The sequence below is a fragment of the Augochlora pura genome, chromosome 6 (assembly GCF_028453695.1).
Source record: "Augochlora pura isolate Apur16 chromosome 6, APUR_v2.2.1, whole genome shotgun sequence".
NCBI classification, from domain to species: Eukaryota; Metazoa; Arthropoda; class Insecta; order Hymenoptera; family Halictidae; genus Augochlora; species Augochlora pura.
Genome location: NC_135777.1, coordinates 10,688,851 through 10,710,584, shown reverse-complemented (window position 1 = coordinate 10,710,584; position 21,734 = coordinate 10,688,851). Strand labels below are relative to the sequence as shown.

The window sequence follows — 21,734 nt, the reverse complement described above, 5'->3', positions numbered from 1 at the left end:
TCACCGTTATCGTTATTCGCTTTGGTTGGCTTTCGTTCACGATACGACAGAAAACATGGACACATCGAACGTATAGTACGTCGGGACACGTTTACCCACACACACACGTTTTTAATATCGATAATCGTTACTTGTTTTGCCATGTAGTATGTATTGTTGTGGTACACATTTATGTATCGGTATGTGTGTTTTTGTCTGTCTCTTGTAAAAGAGTAGGCGCGAGCTTTCGTGTATGTTACACACATACTTAGTAGTATAGAAATGCCACACGAGACGAAGAATTGTGCGACACACAATCGATGTTTTCTAGCAACGACACAAGGATGAAACATGAACCGAACCAGAGGCGGACGGTGGATCTTCAAGGACCTCGGAGCCGATTTACTTGATCAATCGATCGGAAATCGTATAACATAAGCAAAATGAAAACTGAGAGAAACTCTGTTTGATCATTCATTTATTTTGTATATCTCGTAGAAAAAGAAGAAGAGTTCACTGGTGTGTACCTGTATGTCTGCCTTGTATTTGTGTAATGTGTGTGCCCGTCTGTATATATGCCACTATATGTATGTGCGTACGGTGAGTGTATGCGTGTGTTCAACATAAAAACAATCGGAATCATCTATCTTAATAGTTTTTTTTATTTAGTTGGAGAAAGCTAACGTTTCTCACATAGAATTTATATGTAAAAACGTAAAAATGACTTTTCAGGGCCCTCAAATAATTAGAAGCAATTAGTTCGTACATATATACATATCAATCCGCCCCTGGACCGAATGTATCCGCTGCATTCGGACGCGTCGAATGTTAATTTATCGTCGGATTCTTATATTCCATTATCGGGAAATGGTTACGCTCGTCCTTTGCTTTTTTTTCGAGAGGTTTCGGTCGAGGCAATTGGATCCACCTTTTACGCGTCTCTGAACAACCTTTTTTTCTTTTTATCTTGTTTCTTTACAATGCTGTTTTACCCCGAGAAACCGGAAGAAATTCCTGTCGATATATCACAACGATTACATGAAACGAAAACGCAAAGTGGCGTTATAAGTGGCGTCGTTTCCTCCACGAGTTCAAATTCAGGAACGTCGTTCAACGCGACACACGTACCGCTAGTTGTTATCGTACAACCGATGGAAAATTATGGAAAACAACGAATATTCGAGCTATCGATAATTTCCACGAGATCGATTATGGCAATGGAATTAACGCGCACACATGCCCATATATACTTGTATGCATACTGTAAAGTGAATCTGAGAAATACTTTCTACATCTTTTCTTTTGATTACGATAAGATTTGCTAATCGTAATTGATTGCGATACCTGTATATTGTGTGGTGTGTGCGCGTCTCGTAATACATACGGGAAAGGATAAGTAAAGAAACGGTAGAAAAAGAGAGAGGCAGAGTGTGAGTGAAAAAGAGAGACAGAGACGTCTGGTATCCCGAAGAAGGCCAGAGTAAATGAAATAGTCAAGCAACGGAGACGCGAGGTGTACGGGTTAAGGAAGAATTTGTGAAAGATCGTCGTGTAATAGATCGGTTGCTCGAAAGAACGCAAAAGCAGTGTTTCCTTTCCTCTTCGATATTCGTGCATTGGAAACGGACGGCCGTAACGTGAGGAGGACAGAAAAGCATTGAGAGAAATCACGACGGTTCACTCACCTCCGTGTAGTAGCATGATTGCGCGATCGCGATAATCCACGACGCAACCTTAACACAACGATTACACACGTATCCGTATTAAAAGAAAACCGATCGCGTCGACGGTTTCCGACAAAGAACTGTATTTCGATAAAGCAAAACGGAAAAGTAAAATCACGCGGTAAATGTTACACATTCAATCGGTTCGAACAAGATGGAAAGCGTGCAATACACGCATATCCAAAGAAATGAGAAAAGAAGTATCGTATGTAAAAAGTAATTCACCACCGATGTTCTTGTTTCTTTTTTTGGAACTTAATAACTTAATGTATTTTTACTCTCCTTTCTCCTCCTACGTTCTTCCCTTCGTATAATAATATCGTACTTGCTAGACAATGTGAAATTTAATTTAATGACAACTGGATATAATGTAGTTAGTTTCATGCGTGCTTTTTTCCCTTTGTCTTCGTTTCTTCTTGAACGTCTGTATTTTCCTTTGTTTAGCGAAATATTTTATGTGAACACTGTCCGAGCGATTATGCTCGCTTTACTGACAACGAGGCCCTCCAGTGCTCCCGTTAGCGTTCTAGTTTTCTTGTTCTCGAGGAAACCACAGGACTCCGAAAGAGACGACACACGTCCTCGACAGTTAGCCGAGCCGATAGTACGCTACGCGCCATTATTATCCTACGGGAAACTTTCTTATCAATCTTTTGTCTCGTCGAAGTCGTCTCTTTGTCGTCGCGTGGCTCTCCCGTCGGCATAGAGTACACGAGAGTACAGATATAAGTAACACTATGTGCTGTGCCACGCGAAAGGGGATCGGTTTCGAACGGTTGGAAGAGGAAGCAGGTTTCGCGGAGGGACTCGTAGTCGTCGGACAGCGCTCGCGTTTCAGATGGTAAACAGTGAGCAGATCTGGGAGTGACAGTGGTGTTTTTCCGCGGGTTATATTCTTCGCATCCCGTGTCTCGTACCGACGCGACGGTGGCATCAAACACTACATTTATTTCTTCGATTTAACGTTCTCTCCGTTTCCACGTTACAATGTCTCCATATAAGTTGATGCGGGCTTCTAGTTACTCGAGAATTGATTTCACCGTGTCCGAGCAGAGTCGTACGACGAGACAAAGTTTGCGAAACAATAATACTCTTCCTGTCCATTCCTCTGTTCATCCACAATTTGCTCCTTCCTATTCTTCCGTACAAACACGAGTCGATATACTGTTTTGTTTCTTTGCCGGAGAAATTTCGTTTTCGAAATTGGATGATTCTCGCGCAACTCGACCGTTTTCTTTCATCGAGAAGCGTACGCAGCACAGGCGGCGCACCGTCTAAGACGATGTGGTCTTTAGAACGCATTCATTTGTTCGTTCTTTCGTACTTTCTCGCTCTCTATCTCACACACACTTTCGCTCTCTCTCTCTCTCTCTTTCTTTCTTTCAAGATCTCCCATCCATATTTCATGCTCTCCCTATCTCTCTTACGCACTCGGTGCGTATACACGCATGCTCTCTCTCACTTCGCTTTTCCTCTTCGATTGGCGATTGAGGGGAGAAACACGGTCGAGAACGCGGGGATCCTCCGTGTTCGAAGTTTCGAACCGGGCGTAACAGCTGTGGCGGTGGTGTCGGCAGCAGTGTGCGGTCGCGTTTAGGACAAAGATGTACTCGAGTTATTCGAGGGGAGGAAAATCAAGGGAGAAGGGATTCTCGGGGCGATGGTCTTACGACTGGTGACAGGAAGAATGGTAGGAAGGGAAATAGGAAGATGGACAGGTAGGTAGGTAGGTAGACCAGTAAGAGAGAAAGGGAGGTCGATCGATGAAAGGGACACGGGAAATGATGAGGAAGGGAAAATGAGAGACAGGATTAGCGTCGAAAGGACGGAAAGAAGGACAGATGGGAGGAAAAGAGGAAACAAGGTGGTACGCGAGGGACGCGGAGACGAAAGAGGGCAGGTAAATGGATAAATCGATCTCAGGTGGATGGATTGGTGAGCACTTCGAGGGACGGGGGGGGGGGGGGCGATAGAGAATAGGATGTTCTTATTAGGTTTAGAAAGGACTTAAGCTTAGGAAGGTTAGTTGTCGCCGCCCTCCTGTTGTTCGTCGGGCTCACCCTGCGTGTCACTGGTCCAAAGGGTGAGGTTGTCGCGCAAAAGTTGCATTATGAGCGTGGAATCTTTGTAGCTGTCTTCGTTAAGTGTGTCCAACTCAGCGATCGCATCATCGAACGCCTGCAATGGTCCAACAAAGAATTCATTACTACATCTAGTATACCGACTCTGGCCTGCATCAAGACATTCCGGCGCATTCGTTGTCTTTTCACGAGCAAGCTAATTAATGACATGCACAAAAGCGTAGAAAAAGAAAAATTGCATCGCGAAAACGAGAGCGATGCAAGAGGAGAACTATTATGTAGATATACAGACAGAGATACAGTGGAGGCATTATTGTAGTCACACCAGGCAAAAAACGGTTAATCGTTTGTTAAGTTAGAGGATTCCGGTGCAACGGTTGTCAATCGTTTGCACATAGAATCGTTCTCGGTTATGTGGTTCGGGTGTATCGAGAAAATCTCGCAAACGTAAAAAAAAACTTTCGCGCAACCATATTCTAACCTGTTTGGCCAGGTGGCAAGCCCTGGCCGGAGAATTAATAATTTCATAGTAAAAAACGGAGAAATTCAGAGCAAGACCGAGCCTAATTGGATGAGTTGGCTGCATTTTCGACTTTGCTATGTCGAAAGCTTCTTGGTACGCCTTCTGCGAATCCTCGACAACCGCTGCAATGCAAACGGATAATTCAAATTAACTAATGTTACACCGTCTTTTTTTCTCACGAAAGCGTATCGATTCGAATCTGGAAAAAAACAGGAGCAACTTTTGCTAGTCCCTGCGAATCGAAAATAAACGTTTCTGCACCATTGAGACCCAAGCACAATATTTATGCCTCCACTGCAGCGCTACCACCACCACCCATCATCGTTATCATCCCTACTGCCACAGTGTATCCTTTTGCATCTTCTCGACATCAATCTCCGCTAAATTGTACCTGTTTTGCCAGCTGACAGGCCTTGTCTGGTGAGTTGAGGATCTCGTAATAGAAAACAGAGAAGTTGAGAGCGAGACCTAGCCTGATGGGATGAGTAGGCTGCATCTTTGACTTGCTGATTTCAAACGCATCTTGGTATGCCTTCTGGCTGTCGTCTACCACGGCTGCATATACGTAAATATTACGTAGGAAATTGGATTATCAGATTTTCATGTAGGCTATGATCAAAAGCTTTTCGGCGGGGCTATTTAAATTCTAGGTTTGAGACAGAATTTTTAAAAAAAAGAAAGTAAAAATGATAGGTCGAATAACCGTAACACTATCAGCATTCAGAATGGAAGTTGCAGGTATGCGCTTGTAACCGAACATCACGGAATTTTTTAAATCCATCTAAATCCAACAATGCGACCGACACGTTTCGGGTCGAACATCTGCCGTAGCAGCTGTGGTTCTTCTTTCACGGGGTGCACAGGTACAACAAAAGTATCGTAACACCTTTCCGTTTTAAGAAAGAAGCGCATCGACCTCAAGCAAACGATTTCAAATACCAGTAAACGCGCGTCTCCTATATATCGAAAATTCGAGGAACGTTAAACACGAGTCTTTCTCAAAGCGACTAGCTGTCTTCGTAAATCGATTAGACCGGCGTTGAGAACATAGCGTTCACTGCTAACATATAAATATGTAACGGTCTCTGTAATAACAAGAATTTCGTAAAAATGATTTATATATTTTGGTGCTTAGACAGAGATCAAACTGCGTCGTGTATTTAATGCCGGTAGCGATTACGCGTTAAATCTGCAAAGATTATAGAAATCGAATGAAATAAAATCTGTGAGATTCATACCGTGTCTGGTTTCTCCAGTGGCGACCTCTGCAAGATACCTGTAGTAGTCACCCTTCATCTTGAGGTAGAATACTTTGCTCTCGGCGTTGCTAGCCTTAGGGATCAGGTACTTATCGAGGAGTTCCTACAACATCAACGACGAAGTCAGCAACACGAGTTGCTACACGAACAGTTAGAAATTCCCGATAAGAACCGTTCAAGAGGTACTCGCGCACCGATCGCGGGAATGAAACGCGTCGCAGCCGCAATATATCCAGCATAGTTATCCGACGCAGGCGTGTCGTTTCCTCTTCCGCTTCCCGTCTATTTCCGGACATTCGAACCGTTGCTCTTGCGATACGATGTTCACTGCTATTCGTAAGCGATCGCGATATACACGAGGTGCGAGGAACGAGGAAATCGGTCGACGTGAACGCACTGTTTCTCTCTCGCGAGTAAATAAAGAAACGCGTTCGCTTCCTGAAATGCTTTGTCGCGCGTTTATGTTTTAGAGTTCCCGTTCCTGAGTGCGTCCGCTGGACGAAATATAACAAGAAGGGATGGGCGCGCGTAAGATGAGCCAGTAAAAAGCACTCGTAATTGACCCGCGTGAAATTCAAGCCGTAGGGCAATCTCTGCGCTGTCTTACAGCTCTTCGAATACGCGTACGCGACTCATAACGAGATCGCACGTTACAGTAAAACGAGAATGCTGAACAGTAATTCCCGGGAACCGTGCAGTCCTACCTGATCTGTGATCATTACGGCTTTAGCAGGAAGATTACTATAAACTATTTGACGAACCAAGTCAGTAGATTCATTTAATAGTTAAATAATCTAATCCATGCTGACGATCGCAGTTCGTGGACAGTTGAACGTCGAAATCGAGTTAGTCTTTTAGCTGCTGGAAAACTTGACGCTTTCTAAATGATCAAGTTCAGTTCATCGTGGTCGCTGTGCAATTATTCAGACTTTTACTGGCCCGTCTTGTTGGATATATTTATAGTCTGTGCGGCTTCTATGTTAACGTATACGAATTTATAACAACTGAAAATCGCAATACGAAAGTTTCTATCACTAAAAAGCTATAGATGCTGGAAATGTATAAAAATCTGCAGGTCAGCGATTAAAAAGTCCCAATCTATGAGCTTGTGCTTCAACGAAATAGAATACACACAGCCTCACGTATCAAACTAAGGTTAATGACATTCTAGATACGAAAAACACGTTAAAACTAGCTTAGAGCGTTGCCAACGATCCGTCGAAATGGAAGATGGACGGTCGGAACAACATTAATCGCTCGTCGAGTTTTGTTTATCAAAAACTTATTTATAGATTTTTTAATGGCTGTGTTACACTAAAATGAAGAAAAAGAGAATTAAAAAGAAGTCGTCTACGTTAATCCGAGTATTATTTCGATAAAAGTTATATCGAAATGATCCGTCGTTTTCGTTGAAATATATCCAGACTTTGTAATCACCTTATGCTCTAACGCTAACGAGTCGAAGCTCGAAATTGTAGGATGGAAACTGGTCTAGAGGGAAACCCCGTGAACGCTGATCGGAAATGAATCGGAGTTCTTACCAATACATCATAACAGATCTCTCGTAGTTCTCTCTCAACCTTTTCCCGGTACTCTTTAGCCATCTGCTGTTTGCGCTCGGATCCCTCGGTCTTTTGCTCGATGGAGGATATTACTCGCCACGAGCTACGTCTCGCGCCAACGACATTCTTGTACGCTACCGACAGCAGATTCCTTTCTTCGTTCGACAACTCGACTCCCGTTTCGGTAACCGCTTTCATCGCAGCTGCCATATCATCGTATCTTTCCGCCTGTTCGGCGAGCTTTGCACGCTGTACCAATTCCTCCTTGTCCACGGACATTGTGTTGGCTGTAAAAGAAAAATGCCAAACGGCTGTTTAACGAACACGGTTGCTACTATTGCTAGTCGAGCGCAACGGTCGCCGTTCTAAACCGCTACTTATCACGCGTTCTTGTTCGCGTGAGTTTTGTCGTTGTTGATGCGAGTGTTCCGGCTGTGGTGAACGCGCGGCAAATCGTACGTGAGAATAGAGTTCAGCGACGCGTTTAGAACAGGATGACGTACTAGACTTGCGCGTCGAACGAGGCCAGTTACGTTCGCCGAAAAAAAGACTATCGGTTCGGGCGATACAGCACGGTCGTCGAAGCTTTTCATTCTGTCCTTCGTTCCTGATGGATCAGAACAGATGGCCGACTCGGTCTTGGCCGAGACTCCCAGGGAACCTCGAAACTCTCAGAAAAACTGAATTCACGAAAGCCTAAAACGGAGTTTGGACAACGGTGCTTTCAAAGGCTTTTCGACGAGCCGTCTGTGGCATCGACCCAATAAAATATTATTGGACCCTGGGTGTCATTCGAAAGCGTTGCTAGGTTGTCGAACTCCTTCATCGATCTCCGCGAGCACCGATAGCCTCTTGTCTCGAGATCATTGCAAAATATTCGCAGCGCCGGACGATTCGCAAACAGAACTAGTTTGAAATAGTGCAACAACGACGAGTAAGTGGTTCGGAATTTCACGAAATGTACGATAAAGCCCTATCGTGCGTGATTTATCGTTTTCAATTTGAAACAATTCGTAGAAGCGACAGGCCAGTTTTTACGCGTTCCCAGCGACGTAACGCGATTCTCTCGCGGTGAGTCACCATTTTAGCTCTCTCTTTCTCGCCCCCTCGGTCTCCGACGATGGACACCGGTCGACCATCAGCGGCAAACACGCGGCCGAACGAGAGAAAGAGCGAAAGAGTATACGAACGAACGAGCCCGGCCCTTTTCGGTCAAACCAAATCATTTCCGAAACATTTGTCCCTTGGTATTCGCCGGTTCCCGCAGCGAACCGTCCATCCTCGTTTCAAGAATTGGCTCAGCCTGTGGAATGCGACAACTATTACCCGATTCCGTTCGATCGAGTCAACTTCCGCAACGAGCTTCTAAAATTATCCAAATTTGACTGTTGCCGAGAACATCGCGCGTCACTTCGTTGGATATGTTTACGAGAACAACGAAGGGAACAGTATGTCCGCGATCTACTGAGAAAAATGTGTCGCGGACGGAAATCGATCGCACGAATACCACGGCGAATCGAATACGATGAGAAAGAGGTTAATATTTCTGAACATGACTATACCCCTCGACGCTCGGTGGCCCGAGTCTAACTCGAGCTGCGATCGATATCCAAGCGGTAGCCGTAGTAGTCCCGTCGATAATGCTTTCAACAACTGGGCAGTTTGTAACGAAATCGCGAATTTGTCGATGTCACTTGCAATCGTACATTTAGACCAAACGTACACATCAACGAATTCTGGTTTTATTAATAAAAACAGCAATACGACCGTTGGACATAAAGTTTATTGAATCTACCGCCAGTCAAATTTGAAATTTGGAAAAAATTACACCTATATCTTTATGATGATTCTTTTGCGATTTGTTTTCTGTAATTGAACACGAATTAAGGAAGTTGTGCGCAGTACAAGAGAAATGTTCTAATCACAAGTAGGGTACATGACTTTGTGAAATTTCAGCGTGGTTTCGGCCACCGAGTTACCGCTAATGACATCTCGAAGGTTACGAACGATAGCAGTTAACGACGACAACGAATCGTTATCGGTGCGATAGCATTCGTAATCATCGTGCTGTTCGACGATGTTTGCGGCATCAATCGCGTACAATGTAACCATGCGGAAAGACGAAAATCAAACGACTTCTACCAACGAGGAAGAAATCACCAGGACAGCGATGGGTCATTTTTCTAGGTTTTCCACGCGCGTGTAACCATTGAACGACCGTGAGACGAGAGCAGTACGACCAGAAAAAAGTATTTCGAGAATATCTGTTTCGGACGGCCATCGTCTTGCGCGCGCTGCGAACGTTTCGAGGAATTGGCTGGAGGAAGCGCTTCCCTCGTGTTCGAACGAAGGCGTTGCCGTCTCAAAAATGGTCCGTTCCGCCAGGAATATTCGGGAACGGCTTTTTCTTTTCGGGCAAGAACATGCCTTTGATAAAGTTTCGTGTTCGTATGACTTATATCGATCAGAGAAGACTGATTGAAGTTATCAGGTGGAGCCATAGGCGCCGTCATCGCGCTCGCATGGCCGTCACTGGCCGTTAATTCGGGACATTAACGCGCACGTCGCGACGCGTAGACTGCGCACGCGATTATACGCGGCCAGCGTAAGCGTTAACGCGAGAATAAGCACGAGCTTGAGCATAAGCATGAACATGAGCACGACTATGGACATATAAGCGTGAGCATAAGCAGGCAAACGGAAGAAAAGGTCGGCAGGCGAGAGATTTCTGCGCTCGAAGAAACCCGGACAGAAATATTAAACCGGTAGGTGTATTCGACGTCCTATATTTAATCGCGCGATCACCTGGCTTTGGGTTAGCAAACGCTTGGACAGACGACAGTGTTGCCGGATCTAAGTGAACCAACGAGAAACAACACCGCGCCACTGAAATATTTCCGGCGTAGACATTTCGAGCAGATATCGTGGATAGAACGAGAGGAACAAATCGATATTAACCGACCTTGTCGGTTTGTCCTTTTGCGCTTCTGCAAAAAATTCTTATCTAGTCCCGAAGACCGGCTAAAATACTTTTTAATAAAATACGAGACGGTTCTGTAACACCGTCGACGAAATTTCCGACGTGAACGCGTCGCGAATACCTATGATTCACGACGTCTTCCGAGGAATCTCGAGTTGGACTGCGTGCCAAGTTCAACGACGGAAACTGTGCAAACGGAATGATGCTGGCTGGCGGCTGCTACCGGATATCATCGGAACAGAAGCTGTACGAGATTTAGGTAAAACAAGAACGCATCGTTCTGTAGAGCTCAACGAGAATAATAATTTTATTATTCTAGTACGGCTTATAAGCGACTATATTGCACTTAAGCCGTCGTTACATCTCTCGATAGGTCTCAGTTCGATGACTCGCTGGCACAGCTACCATGATACGATCAAATCGCAGAGAATCAATATCTCGCGGGTGGGTCGAATGAACTGTCGATAAAATTTACTCGATTTCCAAAAATAGTACGAGATTCTACAGCGACCATGTAATACGACTGCGATGACCAAAGACGAGTGCAGAAACAATGTTGTATCGACTACGAATACGTAAAAGGGATACGAGATATCGAAATTTTTCTGGAAAGCAAAGAACCACGATCCCGTTGCTGGGCCGAAAGTTATATACAAGACGATGAGCAATCTCATCGCATAAGTATATCAGTAACGATTTGAGGTTATGGTCGGCACAATCGCAATCACGATTCGAGAGGCAGCCAGACAGAGCGCCACGGCGCTACTTTCACGAAGCGAGAGCGAAATTCTTCGTCTACGCTTTCTGTCCCTCCCTCCCTCTCTCTTTCGGGTAACACGCCCCGTCCTCGAGGTACTCAATTCCATGGCGTACGATACGCACGAGGAACGAGAACGGAGAAGAACAAAGAAACAGACGCAGCAGATCGCTTTTGTTTCCGGCGAGACTAATCGGCGTCGTCGAAGGGACCACGTACCGATTTCATTATTTTACGTCGTAGTCGCGCGACGCCGTGGAGGAGATCGAACGGGTGTCGTTAGACCCGAATTATTTTCTAGAAACGCGATCGTTCTCGAAGAATTCGGTTCAGAAATAAGATAAAGCGTAGCAGTATGTAGCTACAAGAACGAGACCCGAGACTGGGAACGAAGAGTCGCGAGACGCAGAGAAAAGATGCAAGGAGGATCGCGTAGATTGAATGTAAGCGTAAATTACGCGTGCCTAGAGCTACACGGATCAGCGAGTAGAAGCTAGCAGATACGGGTCGGGTGTAAAAAGCAAAGAGAGCAATGCGGGGCGACGTAACGTCGCAGTCTTACCTATAGTTAAAGTCTTTTGTACAATAAATACTTAAATAAATACACGGTCTCGGCGTATTCCGTGGGATCGCGCGGTAACAGGAGGGGGGCCGAAAACTGACTAGACTCTCGGTACTGCTAGTATTTCTTTTGATCCGGAGGTAAAGAGCGAGAGCGTATTACGCGGAGAAACTACGCCGGGTCTTTTTCCTCAATCACACTCGGTTACGATACCACACATCCCTCGGTGACCACTCCCGCACAGCGACTGAGCCGGCAACGCTGTTCGTGGTGGGGACTCGGTGTACCTCGTGCAAGGACTCGGTGGTTCTCGTGCGCTTTCGAGCTCCGTCGGTTCCCTTCGCGCCGGCTCGGGCCCGAGCCGAGGTATTGATCGGCTCGCCCAGCATGGTCGGCTCGGTGAGGTTGGGTGGGGCAGCGATACACGACTGTCCCGGGACACCAGAGACATGGAACGCGATGCGCCGCGGCGAGCTAGCCCGAACGGAACCGAGTTGATCCGATCCGCGTCGCGACGCGCCACAGACCTACCATGCCACGCTGCGCTGCAGCGCGTCACGGAATTTCTATCCCTGCGATGCGATACACTTTCTCGTTACCGCATTCGCCATTACATTTTTTTCTTTACCTTCCCCCATAGGCACCTTCTCCAATCAGTAATCAATTTATCGATCGATCAATGCGTTCAATATGCCCGGACAATTGGAAATAGATCGTCGGTCGATGAAAATTCACGGAACGATCAAATCATCAAAATACCATCTCTGTATTCGATGTGCACTCGACATTATTTTGCAATGGTTGCGAACATATCGATCCGAGCGATTCTTGTTTATGCACTGGAGAAAATACATCCCCGTCACTTGCAGAAAATACAACACAAATGGGAAGATGAAAGGTACTTGTTCAAAATCCTCGAATGAAAAGATCGGATACATCCCCAGGGGATTTTTCACTGTGGCAACTGGCTGGTCCTGCCATAAGTAGCTGCAAAATGCCATCGGTCTATCCTTGCTTAGATATCGGACACTCGAGGTTGAAATCGTTTACAGTTCCGTTAAAAGAAAAGCAGAAAAAGCTTAAGATTCAGGTCTCGAACCGTCTTAATAAAGTGACGGGTAGTAGGGGGAGGGGAGTGAAAGAAAGATACAATGTAAATAGAAAAAGAAGCAATTATACAAGGCTACAATAGTGGAATCGAGAAGACGAGCACAGAAGTAGGGGGTTGGTTGGCGAGGTTGAAATGAAATATTGATCTGCGGAGGCGCGCGCAACCCCTGCAGCCGACCCGCCCTTCCTTCTTCCTTGGCCGCCATTTTCCGGCTCGAACTTTCTCTAGCTCTCTTTCTCTTTTTGTCTTAGACTGGCCCTTCATCAGCGGGCTCTCCTAGAATATCTTACCCACCACGAATAATCGTTTTCACGCGCCTCGTTCTCCTTCAAATCCTTCGCTTCTCGACCTTTTTAACTCTTCCTGTTCCTACTTCTACAACAACGTTTAACAACCTTTCAGTACGACGGCGCCCAGCGAAGATATTCGAAAACCAAAGATAAGAAATCATACGAAACGATTTCGTCGGTCTATTATTTCTTTTTGTTCTACATGGATAATTTCGTTTGCTCCCAGAACCAAGCAATGAAATACTATACATGACTCCCGTCAATCGATATGGAGTAATGTCGCGCAACGAGCTTGTTCGGTCGTCCGATGCGACCAGAGTTTTACACTGTGCTCGATTGTATTGATCCTGTTGGTAATAGTTGGAAGAATTTGCAACACGTATCGATTCCATGTACAGAGTATTTAGATTCCTGATTAATATCGTTAATTTCTCGATGGGGTACTGCGTAGTGAAGGAAACGTCTCAGCATCAACTAACCGAGTACCACAACGTTTGCCAAAGTATTAATACAAAATACAAAGTAAACGGACGAAACAGATTGGCGCGACGCCTCGAGTAGCGTTGCGTAGGTGTCGTGTCGCACGCGTAATAGTAATCGATAGAGTCTGGTCTTAGGAACCAATTTCCGTATTGATGGTTCCATATCGGTTTCGACAGTTTGCCCCCACTTCGAGGTACCCCAAACCAATGGATTGACTAACAACAGGTATCTAGGATTGTTGTATGTAAATGACTTTTCGCCGGTAATAGACTGGCCCTTTTACATGTACGGATTCTCGCGTTTTCAAGGATCTGCGCACTTCGTGAAATGCGCAGAGTAGTAACCGGAAGCGGATGGAAACGCAAAGGAGGTTGACGACGTCGAGTCGCGGTTATCCGGCGATATTTAACGTTCCGCTCGGAAACGAGCGCGTACGCTAGGTTAGTAACACGTAGATCAATATTAGTTCGCGGTTTGCGCGTGACAGCTCCGACCCGCTGCTATAGAAAGGCGTTTATTCTCATTTTGTGTCGCGCAAACAGGTTGTGAGCTACAAAAGGCAAACGGTAGCATCTACTCGGAACGGGTGGCTACGTGGCTGTAGCTTGTCGCGGCGTCGGTAACTCGATTCGCCGATAAAGCGACACGTGCTTCGAAACGCTATGGGCGACAGAACGATCAAGCGCCGATATCGCTCGAAATTCGCAAATTCCAATTCGACCGCCCGAAATTAAACGCGAGAGCTAGATCTGAAGAACATGCGTTGAAACCGATAAAGCTGACGGTGGACGGTCGACGGCTGTTCTCTCACACTATACCAATTTCAATTTAAATACGTATCTTCCCTCGAACACGTCCATCGAAAAATAAAGCACGAGCGCGTACTATCGAGCGGCAAGGAAGCGTAACTATTACGACACTGACCTTGCCTGCACGGCGCCGCGCTGCTCCACGTCGGCTCGCAGCGTGTTCGCGAGTTTCCCCGAGCCGAAGCTCTAAAAAGCTTTTCCTCATAGTCGCGACCGGGAGGGGTGGGTTCGGCCGAATGGAATGGAACGGAACAGAACGCATCCAAGGGTATTTCGCTATTGATTTTCAATAGGAAACAAGCACTATTTTTACTTCCGCGCTCGAGAAGATTCGCCGAGGCTCGGGGCCGATCGATCGAAAGAGCGCCGTGCGGTTTTAGAGAGACGGCTGACGCGTCGCCAGCTGGGAACGTTGCTGAGAACCTTTTCGGCCCGACGCGTATCGAGAAGAAAAGTCTGAGCAAAACAGTTTCAAGGCGATACAGGAAGCTTGTGTATCGACGTCGATTAACTCGCCGGGGACCAGGCCTCGAGGCGAAGGTGTTCGGTGCGAATATCGATCGCAACTCGCGTGCGCGACACATATCACCCAGGTCGGTATCGACGAAAGACGTCGGAACCGTACAATCGACATGCTACAGTAGAAATACGGATATCGATTAACGTTTAATTTCTCAACACCGCTCAGTTAGCTGAAAATCGGAAAGAAAATTCCAGCCTTTAGCCTACTTATATTTCAAGTTTATAAAAACGTATCTGGACCTTGTGCTAGTGTTACTATATCGAGTCTTACTTTCCACGGGAACGTGGACGTAATCCGTAGAGACACTAGATTAGATTTGCCCTCGTTTTTACAGCAGTCAAATTATTAACACCGATCCAATAAGAGAGATACATTTTGTTTCAGGGAGAAAATGGATCAAGCCTGCTGCGCAACAAATCCAGGTGCGTGGAGTCTCGACCAGGTGCACGGACGTCTGGGCGTCGATCGAATCTTTCTCCTCGACGCCCGCGACCGAACTTCGCCTCCTCGCTTCGTTTTCCGTTTTAAGCAAGAAACGAGTACTAGAGGATCGATAAGGGGCTGGCTGGTCACGGCGGGGAACTGGTTTCCGTGAAACCGTAACGATCCAAACTACAAAGGCAGATCGCGTGCCACAGGTGGCAGTGTAGGGATGGTGTTACGTAGGTGTTACGTCTCCCGCAACCCTTTCTACTCTCCTGCCCCCCCCCCCCTTCCACACTCTCTACTATCTTGTTTCTTTTGATCGCTATATTCTTCTGACAAGACTTCAGGCTTCTCCATTCAAAGAATCGAAAGATTTCGGTAGCTTATATTTTTCTCGAAACTACAACTTTATGCGAAATACACCGATCCGTTGTACATCCCACGGTAGGCCAGCGCTACGCGTCACAGCGAGAAACGCGCGTGCGACTCTACTAATGCCATTCACTCCGTCTCGCCTAATACACGCTGCCGTTACCGCCTACCTATGCTTTCATTCACCTACAAAGTAATTCCAAGCTGATTCGCGTCTGAATCGCCAGGAGAAAGCGATAGGGACAAAAAGTAAAGTATCACAGGGTTGAGGACTATCTGCATATTAAGCCAACGCGGAAGACCATTATGTCCGGTTAACGAACGTGATGCAATTCTTGTGAATTTTTCCTCTACATATCATGAAGCGGAGAAAACCGGGGTGGGAAATTGATGCGTCGTAGGGCGACCTATACGGCAAAAGACTTCGGGATTTGGCAGAGGGATATGTTTAGCTTTGGCCCTGGACGATTTTTCGACCGTGGAACGCGGCTCTATTTCTCGATCGCAAAAGAGAAGAATCGGAAGGGTGTGTTTCGCGGTCGTGCGATCCCGAGGTTCTCTCGCTCGTGTCCGAGCCGGCAAAAAGTTGCACGCGAGAAGTATATTTACGTTGCCAGCGTGCACACAGAGACACGCGGAACGTATGTCGTACGCGGAATCGTGCGAGCGGCTCAAGTTTGTGCGTCAGCCGTCTTGGAATAGCGACTGATGTCAAGCTGCCTGGTTCGTTGGTCAGACGCGTCACCGCGTCGAGCCGCACCGTGTAGAATACTGACGGCAAACAGAGTTCAACCAACCACCGGGGTCGAATCGACCACCGGGGTAGTTCGTCGAGCACGCAGAAACGAACAAACTTTCGTAAGGGTGTACGAATGATGAGTGAATTGAAGAGGAAGGCCGGGGAGTAGTCGCGGGACGGATTCGTGTCAGCAATTTCTCGAAGGACGCGGTCGCGAGTCGGTCGTTGTTAGGTCGCCTGGAAATCAGATCGAGATCAGGTTTTTGGGTCGAAAAACATGAAAGAGGTCGGGTCGAGGAAACGAAGAGGCGCCAATCGTCCGACCCACACAGTAACTGCAAACAGCAACTGGCTCGAGCAAAGCCATATTTTTCTGTTTCTTGACACCCAGCTGGACTCGAAAACGGACTTGAAGTTCTTTCAATATATCCAACAATTATCGTTAAAATGTTTTAAACTTTCAGTGCACAGGTGATAAATATTCCCCCTGTTACAGTGTTCGCTTAATATATTTTTATTAATTAAATACAATTCCTGTTGTTCAAATATAGGCAAATAACTGATCGAGTGCTTCGAAATAGATACTGAACCGTTAAAGACTGCTGGTAAAACAGTGCGAAATAACGGAGAAACAATATTCTCATGGGTCCTATTCATCCATGCACTGAAGTGTTCAAGTAATTTTCTGTTTACTTTAGTATTCTATATTCTTTATGTTGACCAAATGCATGGGAAATCAATTTTGGTCGTTTACTTGTGATGAGTTAGTTATTCTGGAGACTTTGCTGTGGGTCCATGAAGAAGGAATCCCACATACAATACATACAAGAGGGTGAGCACAATAGTCACCGATGGAGAGAAAATAGAAAACGGTCACAGAGGAATGGTAAGAAAACGAATGGATCAGATCTCCAGCTGTAAATCCCTGTTCTCGAATTATCCGAACGACCAACGCTAGGATCCCCACGCTTCAGGGCGTGGAAACTTTTCTTGGTCGTGGACGATACGAATAATTCCGGAAAAGAACTGAGGAAACGGACCACTACGTCATCGTGGCTACGAGGAAACGCGAAACAATTGAACGGTACCCGCGACACGCGACGCACGGTAGTGACGTTGTCCCAACTGAGATCTTATTATCGAGGAAAATTCAATTTCCGACGTTGCATGTACGCGTACACAGCACGAAGCACGAAACGGAAAGCATCCGTGGTTTTCGATCGCGGTTGCTAAAAAGATTCGTTCACGTTGTTCTACATTCATTGTTCAAGCAGTGGAATCAAAATGCGCGAATGTTCGGCTGCATAATCACGATTTCTACTATAACAATCTTTTTTCAGTTCGAGGGTTCGGAAGCAATTAAAACGTTCAACATCCTAATCAATTCAATGTAGCTCTAATTAATTATATCTAATAATTATTAATAATGCATCAACGATCGTTGCCGCTTGCCATTAATTTACGACAGCATTGTCATTGTGACTTTGAAACATCAACGATTCCTGAACTAATTGGCCGCGAACTAGCTGTAGCTACTGGATGCGTACATCTCTACCTGATTCGTATTGCTTCCGGCAGTATGGTATACAAAATGAATCTTTCGTTCTAGTGTTTCACCAAATTCGTGCAATCAAGGGCGCCGAGCACGGTGTGGAAAATATCTAAAGGGCTACAATGTATATATATGGGTATATGTATGTGGGTCTCGGTTGATCGAGAAATTATATGGACGAGAGGCGAAGCGAGGGCGTCGAAACAAGTCGGTGTAGCAGCAAGTCGTAGCGAGGCGAGACGAGACGAGGCGAGGCGAACCGACGCGACCCGACGCAAATCTATGGTCTTGCGTCATCGATCTTTACACCTTTCCGCATGAAGAACTAACAACTAAACGAAATCATGAGAGCCTAATCTTTCGCTCGTAACTCATAGTTCGTGGAAAACTTGTCACGGAGTCAGTCGACAAAACTTATCGACCGTCTGCTCCCTCGTGTACTCGCGATTGATTCGTGGTGCGACGCGCTACCAACGCATGAAAGGTAGGCAGAATAGTATTTTCTACGACATTTTCCTCAAGGAAGATATGCGTAGGTACATGTACCTGTCGCGAGTTTATTTTAGTAGGCCACTGTTATCGTGGGTTGATAGGGAAACCGATTGATTGTAATAGCGCCGACACAATTCACTTTTCATTCGAATCGATGCGGGATGTTCATAATGGAAAACGGGGGTGATGGTCGATCGGAATGAACAGCGAGGGCCACAATCGGTTATAGAAACGATTCGCAACAGCGTAGAATAGAAAAGAATGTGGCAATATTTCTAAAGAAGAAGCGGCTACGCTCTCGTTACGCAAATATGTATGTAGGTGCCACAAGAAACTAGGAACAGCGAACGTCACCGGCGTGCCACGACGAGACATAGCTCGATCGACCAAACGTGCGAGTGAGCGATCCACGGAAAGACAGAGGAGGGTTGCTCTCGTCGGCCTTGGCGAAAAGAGTAGACCTCGACAGTTCGAGTTGTTCGATGACCGACAAAGAGTAGGGGAAAACAGCGAGAAAGGGAGTTCATGGTCCCCCACCGTGAACAAACACCTACCTTCCGCTAAAATTCGTGATTTACGTTGTTCTCGCGCTAAGTAGCTATTACGTTGTCGACGATCACTGGTGAAAAGGTTCCGAAATGTAATGCGCGACTTATGCAGCCTTGACCAATTTCTTTACCCTACTAGCGTAATGATTTACGGCAGCCGCAGTGAATCTCAAACAAACCGATAGATTTCAAAAGATCTTGATTTTGAATGCACTGAAATTCACGACGAGAAAGACACGATAATCCTACTTATCGACAATCGATACAGCAGAACGAGAAGAGAAAATGAATGAACGTTCGATCAAACTGAAAGACACTCTATAGTGTAATACGGTATAGGTCGTGGGTCCCGTGGTATTTATCGTGTTGATCGTGTCAACGTGATATCGAAAACATCTCTGATCGGTTCGCTTGTCAAAGGGCGTGTACTCTCTGCCGCAACGCGGAGACACGTTGCTACGAAGGAACGCATCGCGTGCCCATCGTTAATCACGATCTCAAGCGTAAGCAGGTCGGATATCGTCGATGAGAGAACAAGAACGATCTGCCACGCGGAGTATTTCCGTTCTCTCCGAGCAATTCAACCAATCGTATATCGAAGGTAGAAAAAATCAATTGGCAAAATGTCGATCCGGTATGCGCTATTACCTCAGAATTAATTGATTGAAAAATGCGAGGAAAGCGACAAAGGCGGAAGAAACGCGAGATCGTTAGATTACAGAGAGATCGTGAGAAGGCAAAAGCAATCGTTCGAAATATCTTGCAACTGATAAAAGCGAATACCGTCGCCGGCTGTGTAACTAAAATGGCGGCGAGAAAATTGTACGCTTAAAGGCTAACACGTTTGGTTGCGTACGTCTGAATCGCGTACATTTGTGCGAGCGGCAACGCGATCAACTGCCTTCGTAGGGTTCTATGACGACGACAACCTAACAAACTTTCTTAAAACGAGGATATGCTTTACGAGAATGACCGACACGGTACGTGGATGGTATTCTAATGTCGAATCGAGTAGTTTCGATCGTAAGATTTCTACGAAATTAGTCGATTTGGCAGGTTATTTCTAGGGACTCGAGACAAGGATCGGCGAATCGTACAGCTACGGGGTTCACACAACTCGTCGTCAGATACATTCCGTATTATTTGCGACTGATATTTTTCAATCTATCGTGTTCGTCAGTTTTCTCGACTCTCGAGCACGTTTACGATTAGAACGAAAAAAGACTCACCTTTGGAGTGCTGTAAGCGGCCTAGAAAATCGAGGCTTCGGCGTATTCAACGGCTCCCGTCCACTACGATCTCACAGAGTGCACTGGCGCAACGAGCGGAAACCGCCATCTTGAACTGCGTTCACTTGACGCTTTCCGCTCGTTCGAAAAATATTCATGTATTCCCGCCACTTCCCAAATTTCACCATTTACTAATTGTCTTAATGTCAATCGGTTTATTGAGAATATAAAAGGAGTCATTGATTCTCAATTGAGTAATATGTGGTACATTTAACCGACATCCTTCGTACTGAATCAGATTTCGTTTCGAATCATAATTGCGACGGCAAATAGAAATATTTCTTTAAATTATAGTATGCAACATATTTTAATTACAAAAAAATGGAAATTTAGGTTTTCATTTGAAATAATATTTCACTAAATGATTTTAATGGAAATTCGGCCGGTACATATTGTGTATTGTGCGTAGGTTATGCGGCTACATAAAGCCATTTTGTTTGTGCACGGTGTTACAGCACGTGTTTACTGGGTTGGTAATTTGATTTTTCAATGACTATATTTGAGTGAAATAAACCATATCTTACCAACAAAATGCCAAAATCAAAGAGGGATAAGAAAAGTAATGTTTTTCTATACAAATATGTAATCTTGTTAATGTGTTACTTATTATATATTATAAGCATAATGTTGAGGAGCTAACCTAACAGAATAATGTTTCAAATTACTGCTGTATTGGAAATTTTATGATATTAAAAAGTAATTAGTAAATTTCTATTTCACAGTATCTCTTACGAAAACAAGCAAGAAAGGTCTCGTATTAAAGCAACAAATCGTCGAAGATGTTCGAAATTGCGTCGAAAAATATACAAATATATTCCTCGTGTCTGTGCACAACATGCGCAATAATAAATTAAAAGACTTAAGAGCAGAATGGAAGGACAGTCGATATTTCTTTGGTAAAAACAAGGTGATAGCGCTGGCATTAGGAAAGTCGCCGGAAACCGAAGTTGTTGAAGGGTTACATGAATTATCTGAAGCGTTACAAGGACAATGTGGTTTACTGTTTACAAACAGACCCAAAAAAAAGGTGTGTATCAATTTTGCAATTTTTTGTGCAGAAAACCATATAAATAATATTCTCCTATTGCATTTAGGTGTTGGAATGGATGGAATCCTACGAAGAAGTTGACTATGCCAGATCTGGATTTATAGCGGATCAAACTATAGTATTGCCCAAAGGACCATTGCCGGAATTTGCACACAGTATAGAGCCTCATTTAAGGCAATTGGGGATGCCTACAGCATTGCAAAAAGGTGTAGTAACATTGATCAAGGAATATACAGTTTGCAAAGAAGGACAAACATTGACACCAGAGCAAGCAAGAATTTTGGTAAATATGTCCTGCTGTTTTCATAAAGTAAACAAACAATTGTTAATACTTGTTCATGTTATTAGAAATTACTTGACAAACCATTGGCTACTTTTAAATTGACGCCATTAGGAGTATTCTCAAAGAAACACGGATACAAGCAATTGGTATCTGAAGATTACCCTAAAGAAAATGTAATGGATGTGGAAGATACTGCAGAAATGGATGATACGTGAATCGCATGTTATTGTAATGAAATAAAATTTATGTGAACTTGTATATACATATATAACTTCCACACATTGTGTACAGAAATAAATTTTTCATCCTGTTATTTAATTCTGTAGAAGAATATGAAGTTGT

General features: G+C 45.1%; 2 protein-coding genes across 5 annotated transcripts; one reads left to right on the top strand and one right to left on the bottom strand.

The window, feature by feature from the left end:
- Nucleotides 1-440: 440 nt before the first annotated feature.
- On the bottom strand, nt 441-20,109 carry 14-3-3zeta (tyrosine 3-monooxygenase/tryptophan 5-monooxygenase activation protein zeta). 3 transcript variants are annotated; one of them, XM_078183500.1, is made up of 5 exons: nt 20,002-20,109; nt 7,108-7,415; nt 5,546-5,669; nt 4,699-4,862; nt 441-3,881 (listed from the first exon to the last, which is right to left on the bottom strand). In XM_078183500.1, the coding sequence occupies exons 2-5, from the start codon at nt 7,405-7,407 to the stop codon at nt 3,726-3,728; spliced, it is 744 nt and encodes a 247-aa protein (XP_078039626.1). In that variant the 5' UTR covers nt 7,408-7,415; nt 20,002-20,109; the 3' UTR covers nt 441-3,725. The 3 variants fall into 3 exon arrangements, with proteins under 3 accessions (XP_078039626.1, XP_078039625.1, XP_078039627.1); XM_078183499.1 differs by lacking the exon at nt 20,002-20,109 and adding an exon at nt 11,428-11,698; XM_078183501.1 differs by lacking the exons at nt 441-3,881; nt 4,699-4,862; nt 20,002-20,109 and adding exons at nt 4,125-4,429; nt 14,236-14,257.
- Rplp0-like (ribosomal protein LP0-like) lies at nt 18,109-21,710 on the top strand. 2 transcript variants are annotated; one of them, XM_078183503.1, is made up of 4 exons: nt 18,109-18,216; nt 20,784-21,088; nt 21,156-21,392; nt 21,458-21,710. In XM_078183503.1, exons 1-4 carry the CDS (start codon nt 18,210-18,212, stop codon nt 21,605-21,607), a joined length of 699 nt encoding a protein of 232 aa, XP_078039629.1. In that variant the 5' UTR covers nt 18,109-18,209; the 3' UTR covers nt 21,608-21,710. The 2 variants fall into 2 exon arrangements, with proteins under 2 accessions (XP_078039629.1, XP_078039628.1); XM_078183502.1 differs by lacking the exon at nt 18,109-18,216 and adding an exon at nt 20,488-20,620.
- Nucleotides 21,711-21,734: the final 24 nt, after the last annotated feature.

Coding starts and splice junctions, on each gene's coding strand:
- 14-3-3zeta (XM_078183500.1), bottom strand. CDS start 7,407: ATGTCCGTGGACAAGGAGGAATTGGTACAGCGTGCAAAGCTCGCCGAA. Junction 5,670..7,107: donor AGATCTGTTATGATGTATTG/GTAAGAACTCCG, acceptor TTGATGTTGTAG/GAACTCCTCGATAAGTACCT. Junction 4,863..5,545: donor CACTGGAGAAACCAGACACG/GTATGAATCTCA, acceptor ACGTATATGCAG/CCGTGGTAGACGACAGCCAG.
- Rplp0-like (XM_078183502.1), top strand. CDS start 20,593: ATGCCAAAATCAAAGAGGGATAAGAAAA. Junction 20,621..20,783: donor ATCAAAGAGGGATAAGAAAA/GTAATGTTTTTC, acceptor TCTATTTCACAG/TATCTCTTACGAAAACAAGC. Junction 21,393..21,457: donor CAGAGCAAGCAAGAATTTTG/GTAAATATGTCC, acceptor TCATGTTATTAG/AAATTACTTGACAAACCATT.